The sequence below is a fragment of the Brassica oleracea genome, chromosome C8 (assembly GCF_000695525.1).
Source record: "Brassica oleracea var. oleracea cultivar TO1000 chromosome C8, BOL, whole genome shotgun sequence".
Lineage (NCBI taxonomy): Eukaryota > Viridiplantae > Streptophyta > Magnoliopsida > Brassicales > Brassicaceae > Brassica > Brassica oleracea.
Window position 1 is genome coordinate 38,710,112 of NC_027755.1, and position 24,544 is coordinate 38,734,655.

General features: G+C 35.4%; 5 protein-coding genes and 1 pseudogene across 5 annotated transcripts; 5 read left to right on the forward strand and 1 right to left on the reverse strand.

Moving 5' to 3' along the window:
- The first annotated feature begins 245 nt into the window (after nt 1–245).
- On the forward strand, nt 246–1,322 carry LOC106310012. The gene has a single exon (XM_013747205.1). It carries the CDS (start codon nt 397–399, stop codon nt 1,075–1,077), a length of 681 nt encoding a protein of 226 aa, XP_013602659.1. The 5' UTR covers nt 246–396; the 3' UTR covers nt 1,078–1,322.
- Nucleotides 1,323–5,226: 3,904 nt separating this feature from the next.
- Nucleotides 5,227–6,857, reverse strand: LOC106309653 (1-aminocyclopropane-1-carboxylate oxidase 3-like). The gene is made up of 4 exons (XM_013746731.1): nt 6,650–6,857; nt 6,219–6,445; nt 5,794–6,127; nt 5,227–5,703 (listed from the first exon to the last, which is right to left on the reverse strand). Exons 1-4 carry the CDS (start codon nt 6,761–6,763, stop codon nt 5,413–5,415), a joined length of 966 nt encoding a protein of 321 aa, XP_013602185.1. The 5' UTR covers nt 6,764–6,857; the 3' UTR covers nt 5,227–5,412.
- A 4,742-nt stretch (nt 6,858–11,599) lies between these two features.
- On the forward strand, nt 11,600–15,227 carry LOC106307729 (annotated as a pseudogene).
- A 289-nt stretch (nt 15,228–15,516) lies between these two features.
- LOC106307730 lies at nt 15,517–18,422 on the forward strand. The gene is made up of 10 exons (XM_013744764.1): nt 15,517–15,867; nt 15,957–16,073; nt 16,376–16,476; nt 16,748–16,819; nt 16,949–17,030; nt 17,185–17,265; nt 17,436–17,477; nt 17,563–17,619; nt 17,719–17,865; nt 17,948–18,422. Exons 1-10 carry the CDS (start codon nt 15,595–15,597, stop codon nt 18,110–18,112), a joined length of 1,137 nt encoding a protein of 378 aa, XP_013600218.1. The 5' UTR covers nt 15,517–15,594; the 3' UTR covers nt 18,113–18,422.
- Nucleotides 18,423–20,281: 1,859 nt separating this feature from the next.
- Nucleotides 20,282–21,015, forward strand: LOC106307732 (stigma-specific STIG1-like protein 3). Its single transcript, XM_013744765.1, has one exon. The coding sequence runs from the start codon at nt 20,368–20,370 to the stop codon at nt 20,785–20,787; it is 420 nt and encodes a 139-aa protein (XP_013600219.1). The 5' UTR covers nt 20,282–20,367; the 3' UTR covers nt 20,788–21,015.
- Nucleotides 21,016–21,152: 137 nt separating this feature from the next.
- On the forward strand, nt 21,153–23,536 carry LOC106309359 (putative FBD-associated F-box protein At5g56700). Its single transcript, XM_013746389.1, has 5 exons — nt 21,153–21,159; nt 21,960–22,735; nt 22,831–22,968; nt 23,051–23,233; nt 23,327–23,536. Exons 1-4 carry the CDS (start codon nt 21,153–21,155, stop codon nt 23,099–23,101), a joined length of 972 nt encoding a protein of 323 aa, XP_013601843.1. The 3' UTR covers nt 23,102–23,233; nt 23,327–23,536.
- The last annotated feature ends 1,008 nt before the right edge of the window (nt 23,537–24,544 follow it).

Consider the following 24,544-nt stretch of genomic DNA (forward strand, 5'->3'; position numbering starts at 1 on the left):
AAGATAAAAATGTCACTTTCAGAGTTTAAAGTGTTAGTGAAAAAAACTACAATGTTTAAAGTGCGAAATTGTGACACTTTCAGAGTTTAAAATACGACTTTCCAAATATAAAATATGAAAACTCTAAAATTAAACAACATTAGCTTCTTCTAAAATTTGAAGATTTTTTTTATGAGCGGACCAGTCACTTAGTACCACATTAAACATCTTAATGAGAGCATTTAATACTTTCTACCAAGTTTGATTTGTATCAAGCCTAGTTCCGTGTAGTAAATCACAAAACAATAAAAATATGAAACGAACAAAAAACCTAATGACCCTTTCGGTATTTAAAGTCTCAATTATAACACCGTAATCAATAAAGTCAAGCTCTCTCTCTCTCTTCTATACGACGCAATGAAGAAGCTCTACAAGAAAGGAACAGTACACCCGTCGCCGCAGATAAAATCCGACAACCAACTTCATTCTCTCCTACCCGTTGCTATATATTCACTAGCGGCAGTGCTCTCTCCCCAAGACCGTGAAGTCTTGGCCTATCTCATATCAACCGCCTCTTACTCCGGCGAACGAAACTTTACCTCTCGCGTGAATAAAACCAAACCCCGCATAGTATCTCATTCCGACAACCACTCGCCTCTCTTCCACTGCGACTGTTTCAGCTGCTACACGAGTTACTGGGTCAGATGGGACTCTTCACCTAGTCGCCAGCTGATTCATGAAATCATCGACGCATTCGAAGACAGCTTAGAGAAGAAGAAACAAACGAAAAAGAAGAAGAACATAACTGGAAAGAAAGACCGTAGAAAGCGTTCAGGGAAGTCTTCAGCTCTTGCCAGTCCTAGCTTTGGTCCGAACGATTCAGAGGTTCCGAGTCGACTCAGTGACGAATCCATCACAAGTTCGAGTTCAAGCGAGTTGGTTGATGGTGCTTGTAGTTGCAACGACAGTTTGGAATCTACGGCGGAGTTACAGACCGGGAAGGCCTGTGAAGAGGGGGCGGCGGAGGAGGAGGAGAAGGGTTCAGTCAGGAGATTTGTGAGTTTCATTGGTGAGAAAGTTTTTGGTGTTTGGGGATAAGAAAATTTTACTGAGAAAAAAAAAAGAAAAGTAGAAATGTTTTTTTCTTCTGTTTATTCTCTTTTCTAGGACAAACATGTTAGATTACCGAAAGTTTTCATGTGTTGCATTAACTATAGTATATAATGCGACAAAAGTATCATTGTATTATAACATCTTGATTACATCAAAAATGTTAGTATTAGTTGCACGTATTTAATACGTTTGTATGTATACCACTCACTAATTGTGACCACAAATATATAAACTGATACCGCCAAAGATTAAATTATGGAGTCTTTTAGTGAACAGAATACAAAGTAGAATTGTTACTTCCTAGATACTACCTAGACATATGTAAATGAATTATCTATAGTGATAGTGGCTTTTACTGGAATATTGATTTTATAAAAGTGTACTCGTCTAAAAATCTACAAAACTATATTATAATTATTTCGGGTCCAACAATATTTTTTGTGCTGCCGACCACCACAGCCATTTTGATGCTGCCCATGTATTGTTGTTGTCACAATATTTGTCTGTACATTATTGCCCTTTGCGGGTCATTCAATCTGATTCCTTTCATTTTTTTCTTTTGGACAACTTTTTTTTCCCTTTCATCAAAGCGTAAAGTCTAAAGTTAAAAGTAAGTATGAACTCTGAACTTATATTTGTAAGCTGATAAATGGAATATAAAAGAATAATCATTTCAGAACTATCATTCTAAACATGTCAACTGAGTTAGATTTCTCACTTCTCCGTTACTAGATGGTAATACTTGTTTTAGTATAGTTCCAATATCCATTTGATTCACACAGAGTATGAAGTAGATTTGTATGGTTTTTCAGGTTCTTTTATTGGATATAAAAAGGAATATACAGAGATAAATTTCTTAGAACTTTGAGTAGACATTTTTGATGAAAGTCAAATATGAACCCCACTACCATTTTCTTCAAAGTTCAAACGACGGCACTATATTCAAACCTAATTCCGGTCCAACCGATACCAGCTTATTAGGTTACATTTTTCATTCTAATTTAAACTTAAACATCTGTATTTGGTTAGGTAATCATGGCTCTGATATGTGTTGACCCTTTATCTAGTGTCAATGGTTATGGTTTTTAACTTTTTTATTTATTTATTTGATAACCGTGGGAAATCCCAGGTGGTAAGCCACAGACTAATTTACACGAAGCTTTCCATCCGGACTCGCACAGTTATAGGCGGGAAAGTGGCTAAGGCGACTCGAACCCAGGGCGGATATTCCAGCTAGAGTTACATTACCACCAGACCAAAAGCTCTCGGTTTGGTTTTTAACTTCCATGATTTAACTTTCTTTTTCAGACAAAACGAGGGAACTAAATCCTAGAAATACGGATATTGAAACATCGGGTAGCACGAATAAATAGCGAAAGTGGAGACAGAAAGAATGGCTTTGGTATCAGTGTAATACTTTCCTCACATATTTCCCCGTAAAGAAAGAATTACTTTTGTTTGAACTGATCAAAATATATTAAATTATATTTGTATAATTCATTTACAACAATAATCAATTTGCTGTAACTTGTATGGTTTAGTACGAACTACGTATCTTTTTTTTTTTTTCCATCTAAATATTATTTTAATAAACGAACCAAGTCCAAACACCAAAAAACAAACACCATGACCCAACGAAACAGACCAAACGGACCAAAACAAAGACAAATTACACACGGCCTCAGGCCCAAAATAACAAAGTCGGACGAACCGACAAGAAAACACGCCAACGAAACGCGTGTTGCTTTTAAAGAAACGAGAAGACACGTGTCAGCCAGAAACATCTAGGCGAGACACGCGTCACACAAACAAACACCGGCACAGAGCACAACCCGAAGACGGAAAACAACCGCAAACTTCGCCGGAACACGCCGGGAACAGAACGCCAACGCTAAGGACCTTAACATAATCACCACAACCACCTCCAACTACTGTATTGGAAGGTTAATGGAAACAATTTCTTCAATCGAACGTTATGGAGAGCTCAATCGAAAACTGAAATCGAGGGCTCATCCAATCTCAGGTCCTCACACACCATGAACTCGTCACACCTCGGTCACACAACCCAAACAATAGATACTATAACCGGCGAGCACCACCGCAGACGAACGAACCGGCTCAAGATAGAGCACACAGACGCCGTCAGAGCTTCATCACCATAGAAACGAAAGTCGGATAGTTCCGCCAGAAGAAGCGCGAAACCACCAGAAGCAAGAGCCGGCTACACGCCGTCGAGAGGACCACCGTATACCGGAATCAGATTTTTCCACCGTCGAGGGGACCCCCACAATTCTTAATCTCTCGGAATCCCAGAGAGAAGAGAGAAAAAAAGTCTACCATCCCATTGAAACAGATGGAGTATTAGTACGAACTACGTATCTAGTTAACATGGTTTAGATTATTGAAGTATTGTTGAATTTTTTCTTTTACTTGTCGTTGAAACATATGCTGTCAGTGAAAAATGTCTAGTCATATTGATGTGATTTTTTATACTTATAATTATTAAAATATGTAAGAGGAAAAAGATGCCATCAGTCATCACGACTGACTGAGGAGGAGGCGTGCCTGAGAGTTTTTAACTTTTATATACTATGCTAATAATTTGGACTAAAATGGTAAACACAACGTCTTTGACTTGTTCTGTGTGTCTGCGTATTAGCTTGATTTTTGTCTAAACTTTGCGAAATGTTATAAACCTTAAGCCATTATTACTGACGGTAAGATCATTATTATTTGTCTACGAATTAGAGGCCAATTCTTATTTACGTAAAATTATATATATATATATATATATATATATCATATATAATTTGCTATATTTATTTAATACATATATGTTCGAAAGTATTATTATAGAACATAATTTAATATTTTTGCTCTCAAATACTCTTCAATCTTCATGTAAAATTATATGGGCCGTTACAGTTTGTGAAAAGAATAAAATTTAGTGGGCTCTTTCATATTTTAATACGATCCCCGATTGAATTGCATAAAACTAATTCTGGTATGATAAACACCAATTTATTTTAGACTAACAGTTTCATTCAACCGATGAAAAGCCCATACAAGAGCGTTACGAGTGTTGATGTCCAGTCCAATCTTCAACATTGTTTACATTATTAAAACCCCAAGTTTAACAACAACGAACGCTGCGACATCGTATTGCTCTGAGGACATCACCTTCACGTCCAGATTTTTAAGCGCTAGGATTTCTTGAAACTAACAAGTCCACCAATTTTTAAGAACTTTATATAATTTCTTAATATAGCAAAAGTTCAAAATATTGTTTCATTTCATCTTTTACATTGCACTTGCACATATCACCGCAGATTAAACATTTTAAGATGATTACTTTCTTCTGTCACTGTTCCTGATTATAATTTTATTTCTATCAAAATTTTGTCGATTATTTATAAAGTTACATAGCTCAGCATATTTGTCCTAAAAGATCAAGTTATGTTGAGAAAAAATTGAATCAGATTATTGTCCACAGGGATATCTAGTTACCCAGTCGGATCATAGTGAAGAAATAATTAATTTGAAGTTCATCATTAGCAATTTCTGATTCGTAATTTAAATCATTAAAAATAATGATTCTGAAGAATATTTCTTTTTAAAAAAGACAGAATGTGGACGAGCAACAATCAGATCGTCAACCAATAAAAAGGACGACTGAAACGATATATCACGGCCAAATCTATTTCCCTCGCCAAGATTCATTCAAGGACTCAGAGACACCGTACTCTCTCTTGCCCGATTCTAAGAACCACGAGGTTTTCTTTTTATTTCCCAAAAATGAATTTCAAAATAAAAAATCAACCGAACAAAACGAGATGTGTACTGTACTACTGTGTAGAAAGAGAAAAACTCTAATGATTCATCGACTGTAACCCGTGCTGTATTAGAAATCTCAGCTCTAGAGGAGTATTTATAGTAGGATACAGAGTGATGCCCTAGCATCCTCCTAATACAATTTTAAAATATTTTGGGCCTTTGATCCAATATACATAAGCCCAAATCTGTTGATGATTTCAATTATGCATGTGTGAGGAGTTTGTTACTTTTGTAAACATTCGAGTTTTTTTCAAGTATTCATATCTCAAATGTTACGAACTTGTAGTATAATCTTTAAAATTCATATTTCCAATACAATTATTGCATAAACACTCCCACACTTAACCACACTAGATTCATAAGTGATCACAACTTAGTTCTTGATTCTACTATAACATTAACTTCAATACTTATTTTACATTATTACCCACCACACACATATCAAACCCCATCTTTCTTGCCTTCATAGAAGAATCCCACATCCATTTAGAACGTCTCGACTGTGGCCACCGGGTTCAAATCCGTGGTTGCTGCAACATTCTTCATCGCCTCAAAACGTGGCTCCTTGGGCTGAAACTTGACTCCAGCATATAGCTTCATGTAGTCATCAAACACAAAACTCGGATATTCATCAGAGTCTTTCTCCACTAGAGATGGTGCGGGAGAGATCTCCGCATCACTTCCAGGGTTGTAGAACGACGCTATAGACATCCTGTTTCCTTCTTTTTGTGTCATCACACGGTGCATTATGCTCTTGTACTTCCCGTTGGTTATCACCTATAGTCACATTTTAATGAAAAAGATTCTGGTTAACCTAAACCAATTATAATTCCTCCCTTAGTATCATTAACCGGGTTATAATTGTACCTCAAGTTGGTCACCAAGATTGATGACAATGGAGTGTTTGAGAGGAGGGACATCAACCCAAACACCATCTTTGAGAAGCTGAAGACCACTGACCTTATCGTCTTGAAATAGCAATATGAGGCCTCCTGCATCCGTGTGAGCCCTAAGCCCTTTGATCATCTCCGGTTTAGGACATGGTGGATAGTTGCTAACCTTTGTCCCAAAAGTTGGACCCTTTGTCCCACTAAACACCTTCTTCAAGTACCCTTTCTCCAACCCTAGATTCTCACACAACAAATCCAACAGTTCTTCCGCTAGGTTCTCTAGCCTCTTCCCAAAGTCCTTCATGGCCGCTCTGTTTTCAAGAGGCATAAAAGCAAATCAATAGTTTTTTGTTATAATATTGTGATATGTGTTTTAGGGCTGAATCTTTTTTTTTTGTGTACCGGTATTCATCTGACATATCGGGGATGTCGTAGAGATTAGTCTGAGGAAGATGGTGAAGGAAGAAAGTACTTTCCCAATCAACATTCTCAACTTCAGTCTCCAGAGTATCTAAATTTTTGGAACGAAGCATTTCTTTGAACTTTTGTTCCATAAATTTTTTGTAGTGTTCCTTTGTCATCCTCTCAATATTGTCCATAAGATCATATGGTATTCCATGGTTTAGCAGCTGAAATTACAGATTTTAAGAATTATAATAACCCATTTAAAAATAAATGATGGGAAGTAATTTGAGTTTTTGAACCTAGGTATCTAATATTTCTTCTTTTCATAACAAATGAAAACGAATATAATTAATCTTTCAAGATTTTTATTATATTTCAGACACTAGCAAAAAGGGAAAAAGGAAAAACAAGAGAAGAGAGACAATAACCTCAAAGAAGCCCCAGTTTTGACAAGCATCGTCGACCAAAGCCATGGTTTGGTCTCTCTCTTCACCATTTAGCTTAGACAAGTCTACAACAGGAAACTTAATGTTTTTCTCCATTACTCTAGACCCTCTCTATGTAAACTTATGAATCGCTTTAAACTGGCAACTTAATGTTGTTGATGATGTTAGTTGTCAAATGTGAGTTATAGGAGTTGAGGGAGGATCGCTATTTATAGGCGCAGATAGTAAATCAAAGATCTTTAAAAAATATTATATTATATTATATAATTGTGCCATTTAAATAAAGTTAGTAGATATAAATTTGTTTTTTTTCCTTACTAGAAAAGAAAGGAGGTTGTGGAAGTTGTATACGATGGTGTGTGTGTGCGCAACATAATTGGTGGGATAAATTTGGTGTTTTCCATTTCGATCTCTTATTCTCTGCGATTATATTGGCTTTTTCTTTTGCTTTTATTTTATATGAATAATTGTGTATGGGTTGTTACAAATCAGAGAAGCACTCGAATACTTTTTATCTGGTGCTTAGCCCCTTCGGGGAGTCATTATATGCAAAAGAAGGGATATGAATGACAATTTCGAAACTACCAATTCCCTTTAACAAACAAACTATATAGAAAGAATTTGAATTAATTATCTAGTTTACTTTCAAGAGTCATTTTGTAAGGTTTTTGGTGTACCATTGGAGATGGTCTTATACAAGAAAAGCTGAAAACCCGCTATTCTAAATCAATTACCGGCCTCATAAATCGACTGATTACTTTTTCGGTATGGATGTTGGTAAATAGATTAATATGTTTATACATGAGAAAAGGATAACGCTATAAGCTTTAAATTTGTATATGTTTATGAATGCTTTAAATTTAATGATTTTGGCCCTCTTGGATTACAAATAGACTTGGTAAATTTTGGGAATAACGTATATAAGCTTGGTAATACATTTTTTTTGTAACTTGATCATTTATGAGATTGTTTCTGCAATAATATCAGTTGCCATTCGCGACCTACTTACAATAAGTTATCTTCGGATTCCTCCATAATAGGGAAAAATATTCCTCCATATTTCTAACAAATCAATAAAGATCTTTGATCAGATGTTTAGTAAGAAAAGGCTGAAAAGCATACAAAGTATTGATACATTCATTCATATTAATCGAAGTTATAGAATATTCCCAAACTCACTAAGAAGTAGAAAAATGAAAAGAAGTTTGAAGTGATAGTACTTTCTCTTTTGCTTTTCTAATGATGCCCCCCAAGACTACATAACAATTCAGACGTCGTCGTAAAAAAAAGTTAACACAAAATGTTATTATTCAATTACAAGTTCAATAGTTGATGAATTGTAGCAAATTATAATACTTATATGTATTAAGTAATGAGAATTAATACTTTATGACAAATTTGACAACACAAATTGAGAAAAGAGACTTGAGTTGGCTACTTTTTATTTGGTGGTGAACTGATGATCTTAGCGAGGTTATTGATATACATGATGACGAAGCGTGAAAAAACTAGTAACTCATATAAAATCTAAAAGCCTATATCATGTTATTTTATTATTATAATCGAGTTTCGTAAGTCAGTATCATCAAACACATGACAACAATGATGATCTTTTTTTTGGTGTAAAATATGATGATGATTTTCTTTTCAAGAAATTAACCAACGAAGTTAAAAGGTGGTGATGTGAGATCATCTAATTATTCGTTTACATTTTAAATGGTTATTTTCTTACATGGAGTATTAACCTTTTACAGAAAGAAGAAGTTGCAGTACTGCATTTACAGCTAAGGGAATATTTCTAGAAGTTCTAAACAAATTTTATAAAAGGAAACACATTAATTGAGGAGATGTTGAGACTCTTTAGTTCGAGACGTCTTCTTGTTGTTTTTTGATAATCCAGTATCCGACCACTTTGCGTGATCGACTAGTCCACCGGGCCTAAGCCCAAGCCATTACAGGATTTTTAAGCGTCCACTTAAGGGCCCCTGGTTACGCGAAGTGGTCTGGAGGGCGAGAGGCAGCCCATGTAAATACCCCTCGTGGCCGGGGCTCGAACTCGGGTGGCGGGCACCTCAGCCGAGGTTCCTTTACCACCAGACTACGAGGCCCGGTTACGTCTTCTTGTTGTTACATGTCCTAATTGATTGTTTGGTACAACTAATAATAACTTATGGGCTTAACTTACATATTTCTTTCTTTTTGTTTTAAATGCACTAATGCTTTTGTATTTAGATATCACACTAATTTTGTTTTGTTAGAATATATACACTAATTCCATCATAATCAAATTCATTGTACGTGATTCTTTTGTTCCTATTCTGTGCAATGTGTGTCTACGCATGGGTGCGTCGTCGTATGAACAGTGATGCACGAATCCGTGTGCTAGTGATTTATAATTTTTTTTTAAATGGAAACGTAGAACAAGCAAGTCGGCCGAATTACTAATTATAGATTCATAAAGTGGATCTGTCTACACATTGACATTTAAAAAATTAATAAACTAAATGTGTGATAAAAGTACGTAGAAACTATCATCTTTAACTATCAACATTTTCTTTTGACAAATAAATTATCAAGCTTAATTAATTTACGGGTTTGTTCGATTTGAACTGTGTATATATGTCATAAAATCGTGTTTATGCACATACAAATAACCTATTTAGTAGAGTATGTACTGTATGGTTGTCACTTGTTATATAACGAATATGGAACACTAGTTAGGGGAAAAAATTTCAGAGACTTAAAAATACATTTTATAATATTGATCGTCTTTGCAATGAAAATAAGAAGAGGAAGAGGGAGAGGAAGAGGAAATGGATGTTTTACCAAAAAAAGGAAAAATAAACAGGAAGTGGATGTCGCTGTATTGCTAATTAACGACACATATTTGCTAATATCTAGTATAACACAATTGACAATTATAATCCTGGTACGCCACGATATTGAGTACACATTGCACAGTTTCGAAAAAAGCGAGAGTAAAAGCTGTAATATACACGTACTGCCGTATATGTGCATGTAATAAATAACTTTTGTTACAAGTAATAAAAGTACCCTTTACACTACGTAATGCTATATATAATTGTAACCTATATAGTCCTCTTATTAGTTTTGTCCACAGTCAATTCCCTTTATAACTTTAGTTTCTTTAAGACGTCAATTATTGTCTACATAGTACATGCATCATTCTTTTACGTTCTCCATTGAACAAAAAACTACCCTTGCGCTGCGCATTAATAATTGTAACATTAATATTCATTTTTTATAAATCTGAACATTTACACACACAAAATTCCCTCACATACCACTCTTTTTTTTTTTAATTTTTTTGTTAGTAGGAGGAGTTTGGGCCTTATCTCCCATTTTATTTTCACATAAGATAAAAAAATTCTTTTGAGTTGACAAAAAAAATAAAAAAGATAAAAGTCTTTTGTGTACATTTATTTCGGTTTTATATATTTTTCTTGTTTACAATGGATGAGTGTGTTATTTTGGTTTTATATATTTTTCTTGTTTACAATGGATGACTGTGTTATTTTGGTTTTATATATTTTTCTTGTTTATAATAATGGATTCAAATGGTTTATACAGAACTGATAATAGGTTACTTTACGAGATGTGTAAGAGCACCCTTATCAGGGAGAACTCCAAAATTCAAATGGGGTTTTAAACAAAAAAAAAGGTGTTATTATTCTAATGTGAGTTGATTAAAGTGTTTATTTTCTTTAAAAAAATCAACTTTTATATAACATAAAAGATCAGGGCTAATGAGGTTCTAATGAATATCTATAAACTTCTAATTTAAGAATTTTTGTGCATTCTCTTTTTTTCTTTTCTAATTATTTTCTTTTTCTTTTATTTTAAAAAATCCTCTTAGAGACCATTGTTGGAAGTATTCTAACAATTTTAAAATATTATATTTAATTATTAGCAAATTAAAGCACAAAGACTTAGACCATGATTATTGAGGTTGTTTAGAAGTGGTGCTTAGATTAATAGTGATTAAAAGAAAAAAAAATTAAATGTTAATGTAAGAGGCATCGCTTAATTAAGCAATACAAGAGCCGTCCCTAAAGGGACACGCGTCAGATAGAGAGTCTACACTTCTCTTTCTCTCATCAAGAAGCTGTCCGAAAAGATGTCGAGCGTGCTTTTGGAGTCTTGCAAACTCGCTTTGCCATTGTTAAAAATCCATCACTTTTTTGGGATAAAGTCAAGATTGGAAAGATTATGAGAGCATGTGTCATACTCCATAATATGATAATAGAAGACGAATGAGATGGATACACTCAATTTGATGTTTCAGAATTCCTACATGGAGAAGACAACGGAAGTTCACATGTGGATCTCACATATTCTACAGATATCCCTACAAATATCGCCAATATGATGGGTATTCGAACTAGAATTCGTGATAGACAAATGCATCAACAACTGAAAGATGATTTGATAGAACATATATGACGTAAATTTGGACGTGATGAAGCCAACTACTCAGTTCAGATGTTTTTTTCAAATTATTCTTGATTATTGTACTAATCTTTATTTTTATGTTTTTTTGAAATCTATGTTTTAAATGTTATCTTCTAATATGTTTTATTTAATAAATAAATTTTATCTTAAAAAAAAAAAAATTTAAGAACCCTTGATTAAGAAACTCTCATTTCACCACTCAAAATGAAAGTTTCTTAACAAAAAGTTCTTAAGTTACAATTATTATTAAAAAAAGCATTAAGTATTAATGTCGAACCAGAAGGCCCACAAGGCCTGTAAAATATCAGAAGCCTACAAAGCCTGTAAAATATTAGGCCTTTTAAATTACATGATCCGAGAGTGGGCCGTTACGCAAAAATCCCTAAAACACCCTTTGCCTTGTAGGATGAGTCAATTAATCTTTGACTAAACAAGCCCTTTGGTCAAAGATTAATCTTCTCCCATTTCACCACTCCATCGACGCTGACTACTATAAAAGAGAGCGAAGCTTGACTTTGAACAAACTCACACCAAGCGAAGAGACAGTTAGGTGAAAACCAAAGCAATGGCTCCCACACTCGCCGTTAATCGAGATCTCGTCGCCGGATCTCCGGATAACGCTCCGGCGAAAGGACGCGCTTCGGTGTACAGTGAAGTTCAGTCGAGCCGGATCAACAACGCCCTTCCTTTGCCTTCTGTGCTCAAAGGAGCTTTCAAAATCGTCGAAGGTCCCGCTAGCTCCGCCGCCGGGATTCCAGGTCTGATGCGTTTGTTTATCGCTTTGATTGATTTGTACAACTCAAGATCTTGTATTAGTTTGATTGTGATTTGTATTAGTTTGGTTGTGATTTGGTTTAAGTATGGTCTTGAGGAGCTTGAGGATTCTCTGATGATTGTGTATAGATTTGCTTGACCTGACCTGAGGAACTGTGTGGTCTTGTATTAGGTTGATTGTGATTAGGTTTAAGTATGGTTTCGAGGAACGTGAGGATCCTCTTACGGATATGTGTGTTTATAGAGTTCTGGAGGATTTAGTGTTGGCTTTTATATGATTGCAGATGAGATTGCGAAGTTGTTTCCGGGTCTATATGGTCAGCCATCTGTATCAGTTGTTCCAGACCAGAGTGCTGCTTCATCGGGACAGAAGCTGAAGATCGGTGTTGTTCTGTCTGGAGGTCAGGCACCTGGTGGGCACAATGTCATCTCTGGACTGTTAGGTGCCTGTAGCAGCACTGGTTTGGAGCCTAGTTACTTAGTCCAGAGATGACATTGTGCCCACCAGCCCTACAAAAACCAGGTACTTGGAAACTTTAGTTTATGGATCCTTTCTAATCTCTCTATGATTGATTGAATTTTAGAAGTAGATCATCATTTTCGACCTTGTTCAAGTATTACACTATGATGATTCACAGTGGATCATAAATTCGTGGCTGGCTACATTGTGTGTTTATTACTCTCTTTCGGTTTCAACAGGGTGGGTTTGACATGATCTGCAGTGGAAGAGACAAGATTGAAACGCCTGAGCAGGTTGAATTTTTTTTTTTGGTAGTTTTTAAGGGGCTAGTGCTTCCAAACTGAATGCAGTAGTTAATTTTATTTTGGCACACATGTGCAGTTTAAACAAGCTGAAGAAACAGCAAAGAAGCTAGATTTGGATGGATTGGTGGTTATCGGTGGAGATGACTCCAACACCAATGCTTGCCTCCTTGCTGAAAACTTCAGGTAATCGATGTGAGCAAAATCTTTTTTTTATTTGTTGCTTAAATTATATTCAATTTTTTTGTTGTCTGATTAGGAGTAAGAATTTGAAAACCCGAGTCATTGGGTGCCCTAAGACCATTGATGGTGATTTGAAATGCAAAGAGGTTCCTACTAGTTTTGGGTTTGATACAGCTTGCAAGGTGAGCTTCTCTTTTGATCAATTGTTGTCTGGACCTTCCTCTGTGATAACTTAAAAAAATGCTTTCTCTACTCTTACTGTTACATAAAAAATCGTATGATGTTGACTCTACTCCTCGTCAAGAATCTGAGTGTTTGTTTCATGAGAAGAAATATGTTGAAGGTAGAAAATTACACTCTATTGCTATGCAGATTTACTCTGAAATGATTGGAAATGTCATGATCGATGCAAGGTCAACTGGAAAGTACTATCACTGTAAGTAATTGGATAAAACAGAATTTCTTGAAGTTACATCATTTCTGTTGTGCTCGACTTGTTTACTGATGCCATCAACGTTTTATCACATTTTCATTGCAGTTGTACGACTTATGGGTCGTGCTGCTTCCCACATTACGCTTGAGTGTGCTTTACAAACGCACCCAAACATAATTATCATTGGAGAGGAGGTATGGCATTGTTTGACTTCAAATAAAGTCAAAGATGTTTTTGAATCTAATGATAGAACTAGACTGCATATGAAGTTCATTTTGGTAAGCCTCAGTAAATTAGTCTTATATTTACTCATGTTTAATCTGGAAATACCTTTTTGTAGGTGTCTGCACAGAAGCAGACTCTGAAGAATGTCACAGATTACATGGTAGATGTTATCTGCAAGCGTACTGAACTTGGTTACAATTACGGTGTTATACTGATTCCAGAAGGTTTGATCGATTTTATTCCTGAGGTGCCATAACTACCACTTTTAATAAAATTAATATAACTGATGATCGTTATTTATTCTTGACTTCCCAGGTCCAGGAGCTGATCGCTGAGCTAAACGAAATTCTGGCAAATGAGGTTGTTGATGATAATGGACTGTGGAAGAAGAAGCTCACCGAACAATCCCTGAAGCTGTTTGATCTTCTCCCTGAAGCGATTCAAGAACAGCTGATGCTCGAGAGAGACCCACACGGAAATGTCCAGGTTCTTTGATCATAGTTTTGTCTCCTCATACTAAATTCCCACCAAGATGCAATTACCTTCGTCTCTCATGAATTATTAACATATTATGTTCCTCATTTTGATAGGTGGCAAAGATTGAGACTGAGAAGATGCTTATTCAAATGGTTGAAACTGAACTGGAGAAAAGAAAGCTAGCTGGTTCATACAAGAGACAATTCATGAGGCAGTCTCATTTCTTCGGGTACTTTCTCATACTTTGTTCCCTGAGTGAACCAACCAAATTTTATATGTAGCTCTGCATAATACATTGGTTATTGTTTTCATGTACATGAATATACAGGTATGAAGGAAGATGCGGTTTGCCTACAAATTTTGATGCCACCTATTGTTATGCACTTGGTTATGGCGCTGGAGTACTCCTCAACAGTGGAAAAACCGGTCTGATCTCTTCGGTTAGCACTCCACCATTTTCATTCAAATTCAGTTTTCCCTCTAGTTCTTATGTATATGTTAACTTATTGGCGCAGGTCGGGAACTTGGCTGCACCTGTGGAAGAATGGACTGTGGGTGGGACTGCTCTCACGGCCTTGATGGATGTGGAGAGGAGACACGGTATGGAACTAAACCAATAAAGTTTGCTAAGAAACATTCAAAATCTAGATATTAAATTTCCGAGTTGATTTCAATATGCAGGTAAGTTCAAGCCTGTGATCAAGAAGGCAATGGTGGAGCTTGAAGGTGACCCTTTGATTCCCTCTCATAGTTTTTGATGTGGTGGTTAAATGGTCATACTAAGTATTTTGTGTGTTTGGAATCCGCAGGTGCACGGTTTAAGAAATTTGCATCGCTGCGCGAGGAATGGGCCTTGAAGAACCGATACATCAGCCCTGGTTCGTTACCAACTTTTCTTTTGTTCTAAATAATGCATCTTTTGTTCCTGGTTCTCATTGTTCTCTTGTCGGAAATGTTATTGTCTGGCCCAGGTCCAATCCAATTCACGGGACCTGGTTCAAATTCTCTTAGCCACACTCTACTTCTCGAACTCGGTGCTCAATAAATCTCTCGATTAACCGGCCTTCCTTTCACTCTCTGCTCTCCGTTCACGTTTGTTCTTCTTTTTTAAATTTTGAAGACTATGTCTCCATCTTAAGCTTAATCTTCCATCACACTAAATGTTATTTTCTCTCTAGTGTACAAATATAGATATAATATATGGACGAGAGATTCTAATATATGTTTCTATAATAGCAATTACAATACTTTATCCATATTTTAGAAGTGGTAAAACGAGAATTAGTACATGTTTGCTATACTAATACCATCTTGTATAGTAATTAAAATTCAACTGGAGGATATTTAACTATTTTAACAACGCTCCTTAAGTCAAATCGTATAGATATTATACCATTTCTGACATATTCCCAGTTTGATTTTTTTCTAAAAAAGTTTGATAATCTTTTACGTATTTATTTCTCATTTAGGGAAAAATTTAGGTGTTGACTAATAATTTACTGATCCTGTCTCTGAAGTATAAACGTTACGTGGAGTGAACTATCCGAAAACGACGACGTGGACAATCACTCGACGGTTAGTGATCACAGTTCTAGACACAATGACGAGGAAGTCGCAGCTGCATCCAGTGTCACGTCACGGCGTCGTATGGCTCCCATGGAAGCTCGTTATCTTTTTATACGTCGCGCTATCTCTTCTTTCCCTCCTCTCTATCCACCTTCAGTACTATTCCGTGACAATGTTGGAGCCGCTCTCCGTCGCGGGGTCTCATATACCGCCTCGTAAATACCCCCGCGACTGTCCGAAGGTCGCCTTCCTTTTCTTAACTCGGCGTGATCTCCCGCTTGACTTTATGTGGGACAGATTCTTCAAGGTTTTGCTCTTAGACTGTCTTTGGTCAGCTCCTGTCACTGGCTGTTTTCTAAGTTTGCAAGATTGTATGCTTCTGGTGGTTTCTCGCAGGGGGCTGATCAGGCGAACTTCTCTGTCTATATACATTCACAACCTGGTTTCGTGTTCAATGAAGAGACCACGAGATCACATTATTTCTATAACCGCCAGCTAAACAATAGCATCAACGTGAGTCTTGTTTCATGTTATCATCGATGACTTAAACCTCAGTAAATTAGTAAAAAAAAAAGGATTAATACATGTCTAAAGCTTTGTAAACGGATGTTTATTCACATCATTAGTAAAGAAATCTTAAAACGGATGTTTGACTCAATCAAATTTCTCTTCAGTTTTTTAGTATTCTAGGAGTTTAATTTGCGGTTATTCATAATAGTTCGTTCATAATTAACTGTGATTATTGATCTAAGTATATCCCACGGTTCCTAAGGATTATAGTGGATGAATTGAAACTTAGGGTGTAATGGTTATAGGTTATATGGGGAGAATACAGCATGATCGAAGCAGAGAGATTGTTGCTTTCAACTGCTATAGATGATCACTCAAACCAGAGATTTGTTCTTCTCTCTGACAGGTACTGTTCTCTGAGCATTATTATTCAACAAATCCTTGATATATCTCCAATGCTTCTTTATTTTTGCATATGATTAACTGGCTGTAGCTGGTTAGCCAGTTTCAGACTTGTGACGCACGAAACACACATGCATATACTCATTTGTCTTCCCGCACTCTGAGCAAATTCGCTTTTAGATCTTATTCTTATATCTGACCATGTCTTATTGCATATATGTGTGATATGCCATTTTTTCTCATTCTTCTCTCTGCTTTTACATTCGGTTTTGCAGTTGTGCTCCGTTATATGACTTTGGTTATATATACCAATATCTCATCTCTTCACCGAGGAGTTTTGTGGATAGGTAGGTAAATTGCAAGTCTCATTTTTTTTTCTGTGTGGAGATTTTTCAGTGCTTGTAACTATGTTAGTGAACCGCTTGACTTTATGGAGATTTCTAGATGTTGTAACTGTGATTTCTCTCTATTTGCAGTTTTATTAATACTAAAGAGAGACGGTACAGTATGAATATGTCTTCAGTCATACCTGAAGAGAAATGGCGAAAAGGGTCACAAGTAGCTTCATTAACTTGATTTTCAAATAAACATTACATAATTGATTTGTTACTAAGACTATTGAAGCCTAGTTTCTTCTTGAAAATTAAATTGACGGTGAGTGGGACAAGGGTTCCTTTGCAGTTTATCTAATTCTTGTTCTCATCTATTTCAGTGGATATCTGTGATCAGAAGTCATGCAGAGCTCATAGTTAATGATGGTATTGTATTCTCAGCTTTTGAGAAATTTTGCAAGGTAAAGATCAGGCTTTATGATGATTCAATTTAGTAACTGCTTGGTTAATTGAGTAGCAATCACCATTAAGTGAAACCTCAGAGTATCTTTTATTGTTCTAATGCCAATCTTGATTCCTTTTTGCTCAAGGAACAACTGATTATATCCTGATTTCTCTTTTAAATTTGCAGAAAGCTCCACCTTTTGGTTCACAAGAGGCACAGCTGTTTTTTGTAAGTGATACTTCAACATTAGCATAACCTCTTTCTTTATCAGTCAAATGGATGTTTGAACCTTTGCCGTTTGATGTGAACTTAGAGACAGAACCTGCGCAATTGCATCCCCGATGAACACTATATCCAAACATTGCTTACGGTAATCTGATGTCTAAATGCTATAATAGAATCAATCAATCAAATATAGACGTAAGTTAAATATGCTCTTAGTTATGTAATACACTGTTTCTTTTTTCAGATGAGTGGACTAGAGAATGAAATGGAACCAAGAACACTGACGTACACTGTATGGAACGTCTCGGGTACAAAACATGGAGCCAAGTCTTGGCATCCCGTCACTTTCACATTTGAAAACTCCGGACCTGAGGATATACAAGAAATAAAGGTACATAGTTTCTTATTTGTGATTAACATCAAATGGATCTTTATTCTTTGAGTAATCACTGGTTGTTTTTTTCTTGGAATAGAGTATAAACCATGTCAATTACGGGTCTGAATCACGAACAGAATGGTGTACAGCCGACTCAAAACCTGTCCCGTGCTTTCTCTTTGCAAGAAAATTCACCAAAGAAGCAGCTATGCGCCTTGTGAGTGAAGTACTAATAGGATCATCAAAAAACGTAGCCTTATAAGTTATAACTCTACAACAGGGTCAGTAAGTTTTAAGGTTAAACTGAAAAACGCAAAGTTTAGGTCAAGCAACAGAGAGTATAGAGTAGGGAACGCCATTGATATATTAGACATCACTAATGAAGTGAATTTATGTTTGGCGTTAAAAGGTTTCTATTTTTTTTTTTTTTTGACGTCAAACGTTCATTCTATTACTCAAGCTTGAGGTGGACTTGTTTTTATTTGATAGTATTATTTTCGCCTGGGGCAGCTGTTATTGTTGGCACGGCTCTGATTTTAGCGGGGGGAAATATTTGTTTTTGAACGAGTCTATCTATCTAACTATCCAAGAGTCAAACCTACGTACTCGAGTGCTCTTACAACGGATTTAAGTTAATGTCAACTTTGAATAGCGACTCATCTTCCATGTATTACAGCCGTTGATAAATACATGAAATAGATATAGCAATGATATAATTGTGATAAACGTATGAAAAATGCGAATTTCGCTGTATTAAAACATTCGTGACGCTAAGAAGAAGAAAAACAAATATACTGCTTGTAGTGTCGAAAGGAGTAATATGTGAGTTCTTTCAATTCTATTTTCTACACCAAAAATATAGATTAAAAGCAAAACAAAGATTTGTTACAAAAGAAAAAAAGAAGAAGCAAAATAAAAACTTCAACCCCATAATCTCAACAAGAATTGAAAGAGTGTTCTACAGCGTAACATTCGACATATACGTATTTAAAATTGTTTGTCCCTGCTTATGTACGCAAATATACTATTCATCAAGTTATTCCACAAGTCAACCTCTAATCGAGTGCTCTTATAACGGATTTTAGTCAAGTTCGGAGAAAGATTCATTTCCGTGTGTTACGGGAATTCTGTGTATTGTATGTATATGGATCTTTTATTATTTGCTTCATAGATTGGAAAATTTAGTTCAGAAAAAGATATGGAAACTGGTTGGTAATAAATATGGATGCTTTATGCTTCATAAAATCTTAAAGATGCTTTCTTACGTAAAAATGGCACGGCAAGTGTGTAGTGTGTACACACACACGAGTCACAAGAAATACACTTGGTATTTAAATATAATAATCAATGGTAATACCGTAATGGTAAAAGATTTTTCTTATATCGAAAAAGAACAAATTTCTTGAATAATACATAAATAGTATAAATCAATCCAAAATTGGTAGGCTGATCGATATATTGAAATACATTGAGGAATAAAAGATTAAAAAACCTTCTTAACAAAAATGTTTTGCAGTTTGAGATAAATATAAACTAACAGAATAAAAGAGCAAATAAAGTACAAAGAGATCAATATCGAATGTCGAATCAATACGCAATGTTACGCAGATATAATATGATACTGCAAGTAGTGGTTGGAGGTGAGCTTTTAGACCATGATTAACCCGGAGTTGTTACAGTGGGATTCTTAGCGGAAGTTAAGAAACTGTTTGTTAACTTTTAACAAAAAAAGCTAAGAACCGGTTCTTAAAATCTTTATTTAAGAACCGGTTCTTAGTTTTTTTAGTTAAAAGTTAAGAAACAGTTTCTTAACTTCCGATAAGAACTCCATCCTAATAACCTCAGATTAATAATGCTCTTAGTATATCACAAACAGACGCGATCGAGACGTTACAATGTTAGTTGCAAATTCTTTTTGTATACATTGCTCGGGAGAAACTAAAGAAAAATAATATCTAACATTTTTTTTTTTTGGTCGAATAATATCTAACTTTTATTGCATGATTTTCTTCTGTATCATTTAACAAACACTATGATATTGGTCTAATTCTAATGATCATGTATGACATTGATATCAACTCATGAAAGAAGACAATTTAGAGATTATAGTTTCAATTTTCCTACTTAGTTTAGCTAGTTTAGTGCTTCATATGGTGTAAAAAATCGATTTTCATAGGCGGTGGCGATTACTGTGATCGCCTAATTTAGATATTAACTGATATTTGTTTCTACGCGAGCCTAACTCGTTTGTTTCGTCGCAACCCTTCGAAATTGACCACTCCACTAAAGGAGTCTAGAAAAGTCAAATATTTTTCTTATAAGACCTAATTTTCCTTATAAGACCTAATTTTTCAAAAACCTTTGCATCGTTCTCTCGTGTATAAATACCATTCACGTCATTCGTTACTCTTCATCCAAATATACTCATACACATACAAACACATATTCCGATATAAAACAACTTTGTTTTCTTTTTATCTCCTCTAATTTTTTGAAAGTCACGACCAAACAAGAAGAATGAAGACATTCAAGATATCTTATTTCGTTGTGGTACTCATAACGGTCTTGGCCATTGCTATAACACTTAGCGAACCGCTAAGGGTTGAGGCGAGCCACCGAGACAGATATGGTCTGGTGATAACCGCTACACAAGGTAAAAAAGGTGGGAACCGTACAAGTGCAATGACATGTGACAAAAGCCCCAAAGTATGTCGACTCAAAGGCAGTTCAGGTCGCGATTGTTGTCGTAAAAGGTATGTGGACTTGAGGACCAACAAATTGAACTGCGGAAGATGTGGGAAAAGCTGCCAATACTCAGAAATTTGTTGCAAGGGATACTGTGTAAACCCGATGTTCGATAAGAGACATTGTGGAGGTTGCTTTAAGAAGTGCAACAAAGGGAGATCGTGTGCATATGGGATGTGCAGCTATGCTTGAAGAAACAATAGGGGTATAACCGTATAAAGGTTACTGAGAAAGGGATGTTTAATTTGTTGGTTTAAATTGGTTTACATTCACATTACAATCTAAAATTAAAATATTATATAGCTAGCTTGAATAAGGTTGGTCAACTTGAAAAAAGGTTGGTCAACTTGTTACTAAAATTAGAAAGGCTCTCGTAAAAGTTTGTCATCATTATTGTGTTACTGTTTAATTTTATATCCATGTGGCATGTAACAAACCAATGTATTATGTTGTATACTTGTATGATTAATCTAAAATTTATTATGTTTTATACTTTATATGATGTAATGTAATTCATCTTAATTTATTAAAGTTTGTAAAAATTACAACAAAGAGAGATGACTTGTGAGTTTTTTATACATAAAATAGTTATCAATAAAAACTAAAAAATAGATTTGAAATATTTTTTATAAATAAAAATAAAAAATGCATTAAAATTTTCATTAAAAAAAATATATTTAAAATACATATATAAATTTGAGATTGCCTATATTGGTAATTTGGTATAATCTTACCGTTAAGTGCTTACTGTGGATCTTGAACACAACACTAAAGAAAAAAATATAACATCTCATGAATGAAAAAAGTGAATACGTATGAGAATCACATTAATTTGTATGATTATGTTGGGGCTGCAAGAAAGCAGTCACAACTTAAAAAGAGAACTATGGCAGTATTTCATTTCAAAAATCTTATATTTAAAAATCAGATATATAGATTGGAGATGGTAACTAGGTAAACTTACCTTTAAGATATTACTGTGGATCTTGAACACAAGACTAAAGAACTAAATATATCATCACATGAATGAAAAAATGATGAATAAATATGAGAACCACATTATTTTGTTTGATTCTGCTGGGTGGCTAGAGGATCAAGCTAACAATTAGTTAGACACAAGAAATTTGTGAATCTCTTTTTTTCATTTGAAATGTTAAAATCTTTTTTCCAGAATATCTGGCTTTCATGTTGCATATTTGAATTATTGACCAACATTCCTGCGGAAAAAAAAGAAAGAACGTCAGCAAATGGCAGGACATCAAATAGTTGGCCTAATAAAACTATACCAGGCCCAGGCCCAGGCCCAGGCCCATAGACATTTTTACCATGAGTTATTTTCTAAGAGGAAGCCCTAACGGTCTGAGTGGCGACTGAATCTGATGAGCATCAACAGCAAGAACGAAGCTTTGTGTTGTGTTACCCCAACACTTCCGACTTAAGGTACCGAGACTTCATCCACAAGAATCTGCCCTTACATAGGGCTCCCGTCATAGAAAGTCTGGTCCTAAAATCTAGAAATCCTCAGTTATTTCGACCTGAGAATATCAAACTATGGGTTGGAATCGCGGTTTCTCGCTGCGTGCGTGAGCTAAGTCTAAGGATCTGCTATGACACCATTGATAACAAACCTTTTGTGCCGTTGCCGAGTAGTCTCTACACGTGCTGCAACTCCCTCACGGCTTTGAAACTCAAAGGGGAGTCTATCTTCGTGGACGTGCCTCAAAGTGTTAATCTCCCTAACTTGAAGACGTTGAAGCTTCGAGACGTTACTTACTTAAACGACGACGCTCTTCGACTGCTTCTGTCTAATTGCACTGCTCTTGAAGATCTTTTTATTGACCGACACGGAGACTACGATGACAATTTGAGGGCAGTAATTGTTAAGGTCTCTACTTTGCAGCGATTGACCTTGAAGACGCGCAGTGAATATCCTTCTGTACAGCATGTCATCGTTACTCCTTCTTTGAAGTATTTAAAAATCTATGAAGATGGAGATAATTTATCCTATATTATTGAGGATATGCCAAAGCTAGAAGAGGCAGTTATTGATGTTGCACATTTTCTCGATGAGCTTCTTCGATCAATGACATCCGTCAAACACCTTTCAGTACGTCAGATTACAAACCTTGAAGAAGATCAGGTAACATGTTTCCTTCCATATGTCAAACAAATTATATATCATTGAGGTTTCTTGTAATTACGTTTCTTATCATGCGTGTGTGTGTGTATGTGCAGTCTAAGCTTAATGTTGGTACCGTCTTCCACCAGCTTGAAGATTTGAAGCTGTGTATATTGAGGGAGGATTGGTCCAAGGTCCTTGTCTGGTTGCTTAGAAATTCTCCTAAACTGCGAGTCCTCAATCTTTACACTGATGTAAGTTTTTCTTGTTTACTGTTCAGCTAAAAAGCATGGTGTGGTGACGTACTCTTGAGTCTTATCTTTCTCTCTATCGCAGATGCATATAAGGTTGAGTGGAAAAATCGGAGCTCTGTTCCTGAATGTTTGAAGAACACTCTTGAAACTTTCAAGTTTGAAGGGTTCATGGGAACACAAGAAGAGGGGGATTTCTTGAGTTTTTTCTTCAAAAATGCTTGTTGCTTAAAGTCTACATCAATCACTGATTGTGCTACACAAGGAGGTATTTGATTCAACAACAAATAAATATAGTCTTGTTGTAGAAGAAAACCAACTCTGTTGTGGAACATACGTGACACTTTCTCGTTCATTACAGGTTATTGATGGCACTGAAGAATGGGAGAAGTGTGGCTACAAAAATAGCAGTGTCACCTGCATATGGAAAAGTGATTCTATGAACGCTGCAGTTCATAGACTCATTGGTTGCGATTACAATGTGTTAATCTGAATGAACTTCTAAGTAATGGTTGTGTGTTTCAGTCAAGTTTGAACTTATGCTCTAGTTTATAAAATCACATTATAAGTACGGTTTTGTGTTATAAGATATGTTTTAAAATTGTGATCTCACTATCTACAAAATCTTTCTTTTTATTTTTGAAAGAATTTTAAATTTATTCACTTAAAAAACCTTTGTACAATCTATGCTACCTTTGTTTAAAGAAAAAAAAAGACCTATCCTAGTTAAGAGACTGATAAAAAGTTATTTAGGTAGTTAAACTGAGTGAGGACTTGCTTTCCAACAAAACTTGGTAGCCTCCTTATCATGTAAGCCAAGTCTTGGCTTCCTGCCACTTTCACATTTGAAAACTCAGGCCCTGAGGATATAAAAGAAATAAAGGTATATTTTTTTTTTTTTGGTCAAAGAAATAAAGGTATATAGTTACTTGTTTGTGTCTTTGTCCTTTGAGTAATCACTGGTTCTTTGTTTTTCTTGGAACAGAGTATAAACCATGTCAATTACGAGTCTGGATCACGAACAGAATGGTGTAAAGCCGACTTCAAACATGTCCCGTGCTCTCTCTTTGCAAGAAAATTCGACAAAGAAGCAGCTATGCACCTTGTGAGCGAAGGACTAATAGAATCATCAATAAACACAACCTTATAAATTATAACTCTTCAACAGTGTCAGTAAGTTTTTAGGTTTACTAACTGAAGAAGGCAACGTATTCTTTTTTAGGTCAAGCAACAAAGAACATACATAAAGTAGGGAATTGATACATTAGACATCACTAACGAAGTGAAATTTTGTTTCGTGTTAGAGGTTTCTATTATTATGCCTGAAATAGTATCCAATTTTGTTTTTAATTTTAGCAGGGAAAGATATTTGTCATTGAAAGAGTGTATATGTATCCAAACTATCCAAAAGAGTCAAACCTACGTAATCGAGTGCTCTTACAACGGATTTAAGTTAAGTTCTGTCAACTTTGAACAGCGATTCATGTTCCATGTGTTGATGAATATATGAAATAGATATAGCAATGATACACCGAAAAAGATATAGCAGTGATACAATTGTAATAACATACGAAAATTG

Bases quoted from the DNA above. Each gene is read 5' to 3' on its own strand.
- LOC106309653 (XM_013746731.1), bottom strand. From the start codon at position 6,763: ATGGAGAAAAACATTAAGTTTCCTGTTGTAGACTTGTCTAAGCTAAAT. The intron at 6,446-6,649 runs GTTATTGTCTCT...CTGTAATTTCAG, and splicing joins AAAACTGGGGCTTCTTTGAG to CTGCTAAACCATGGAATACC. The intron at 6,128-6,218 runs GTACACAAAAAA...TCTTGAAAACAG, and splicing joins GATATGTCAGATGAATACCG to AGCGGCCATGAAGGACTTTG.
- LOC106309359 (XM_013746389.1), top strand. The intron at 22,736-22,830 runs GTAACATGTTTC...GTGTATGTGCAG, and splicing joins CAAACCTTGAAGAAGATCAG to TCTAAGCTTAATGTTGGTAC. The intron at 22,969-23,050 runs GTAAGTTTTTCT...TCTCTATCGCAG, and splicing joins TCCTCAATCTTTACACTGAT to ATGCATATAAGGTTGAGTGG.
- LOC106307732 (XM_013744765.1), top strand. From the start codon at position 20,368: ATGAAGACATTCAAGATATCTTATTTCGTTGTGGTACTCATAACGGTC.
- LOC106307730 (XM_013744764.1), top strand. From the start codon at position 15,595: ATGACGAGGAAGTCGCAGCTGCATCCAGTGTCACGTCACGGCGTCGTA. The intron at 16,074-16,375 runs GTGAGTCTTGTT...TAATGGTTATAG, and splicing joins AGCTAAACAATAGCATCAAC to GTTATATGGGGAGAATACAG. The intron at 17,031-17,184 runs GTAGCTTCATTA...CATCTATTTCAG, and splicing joins AATGGCGAAAAGGGTCACAA to TGGATATCTGTGATCAGAAG.
- LOC106310012 (XM_013747205.1), top strand. From the start codon at position 397: ATGAAGAAGCTCTACAAGAAAGGAACAGTACACCCGTCGCCGCAGATA.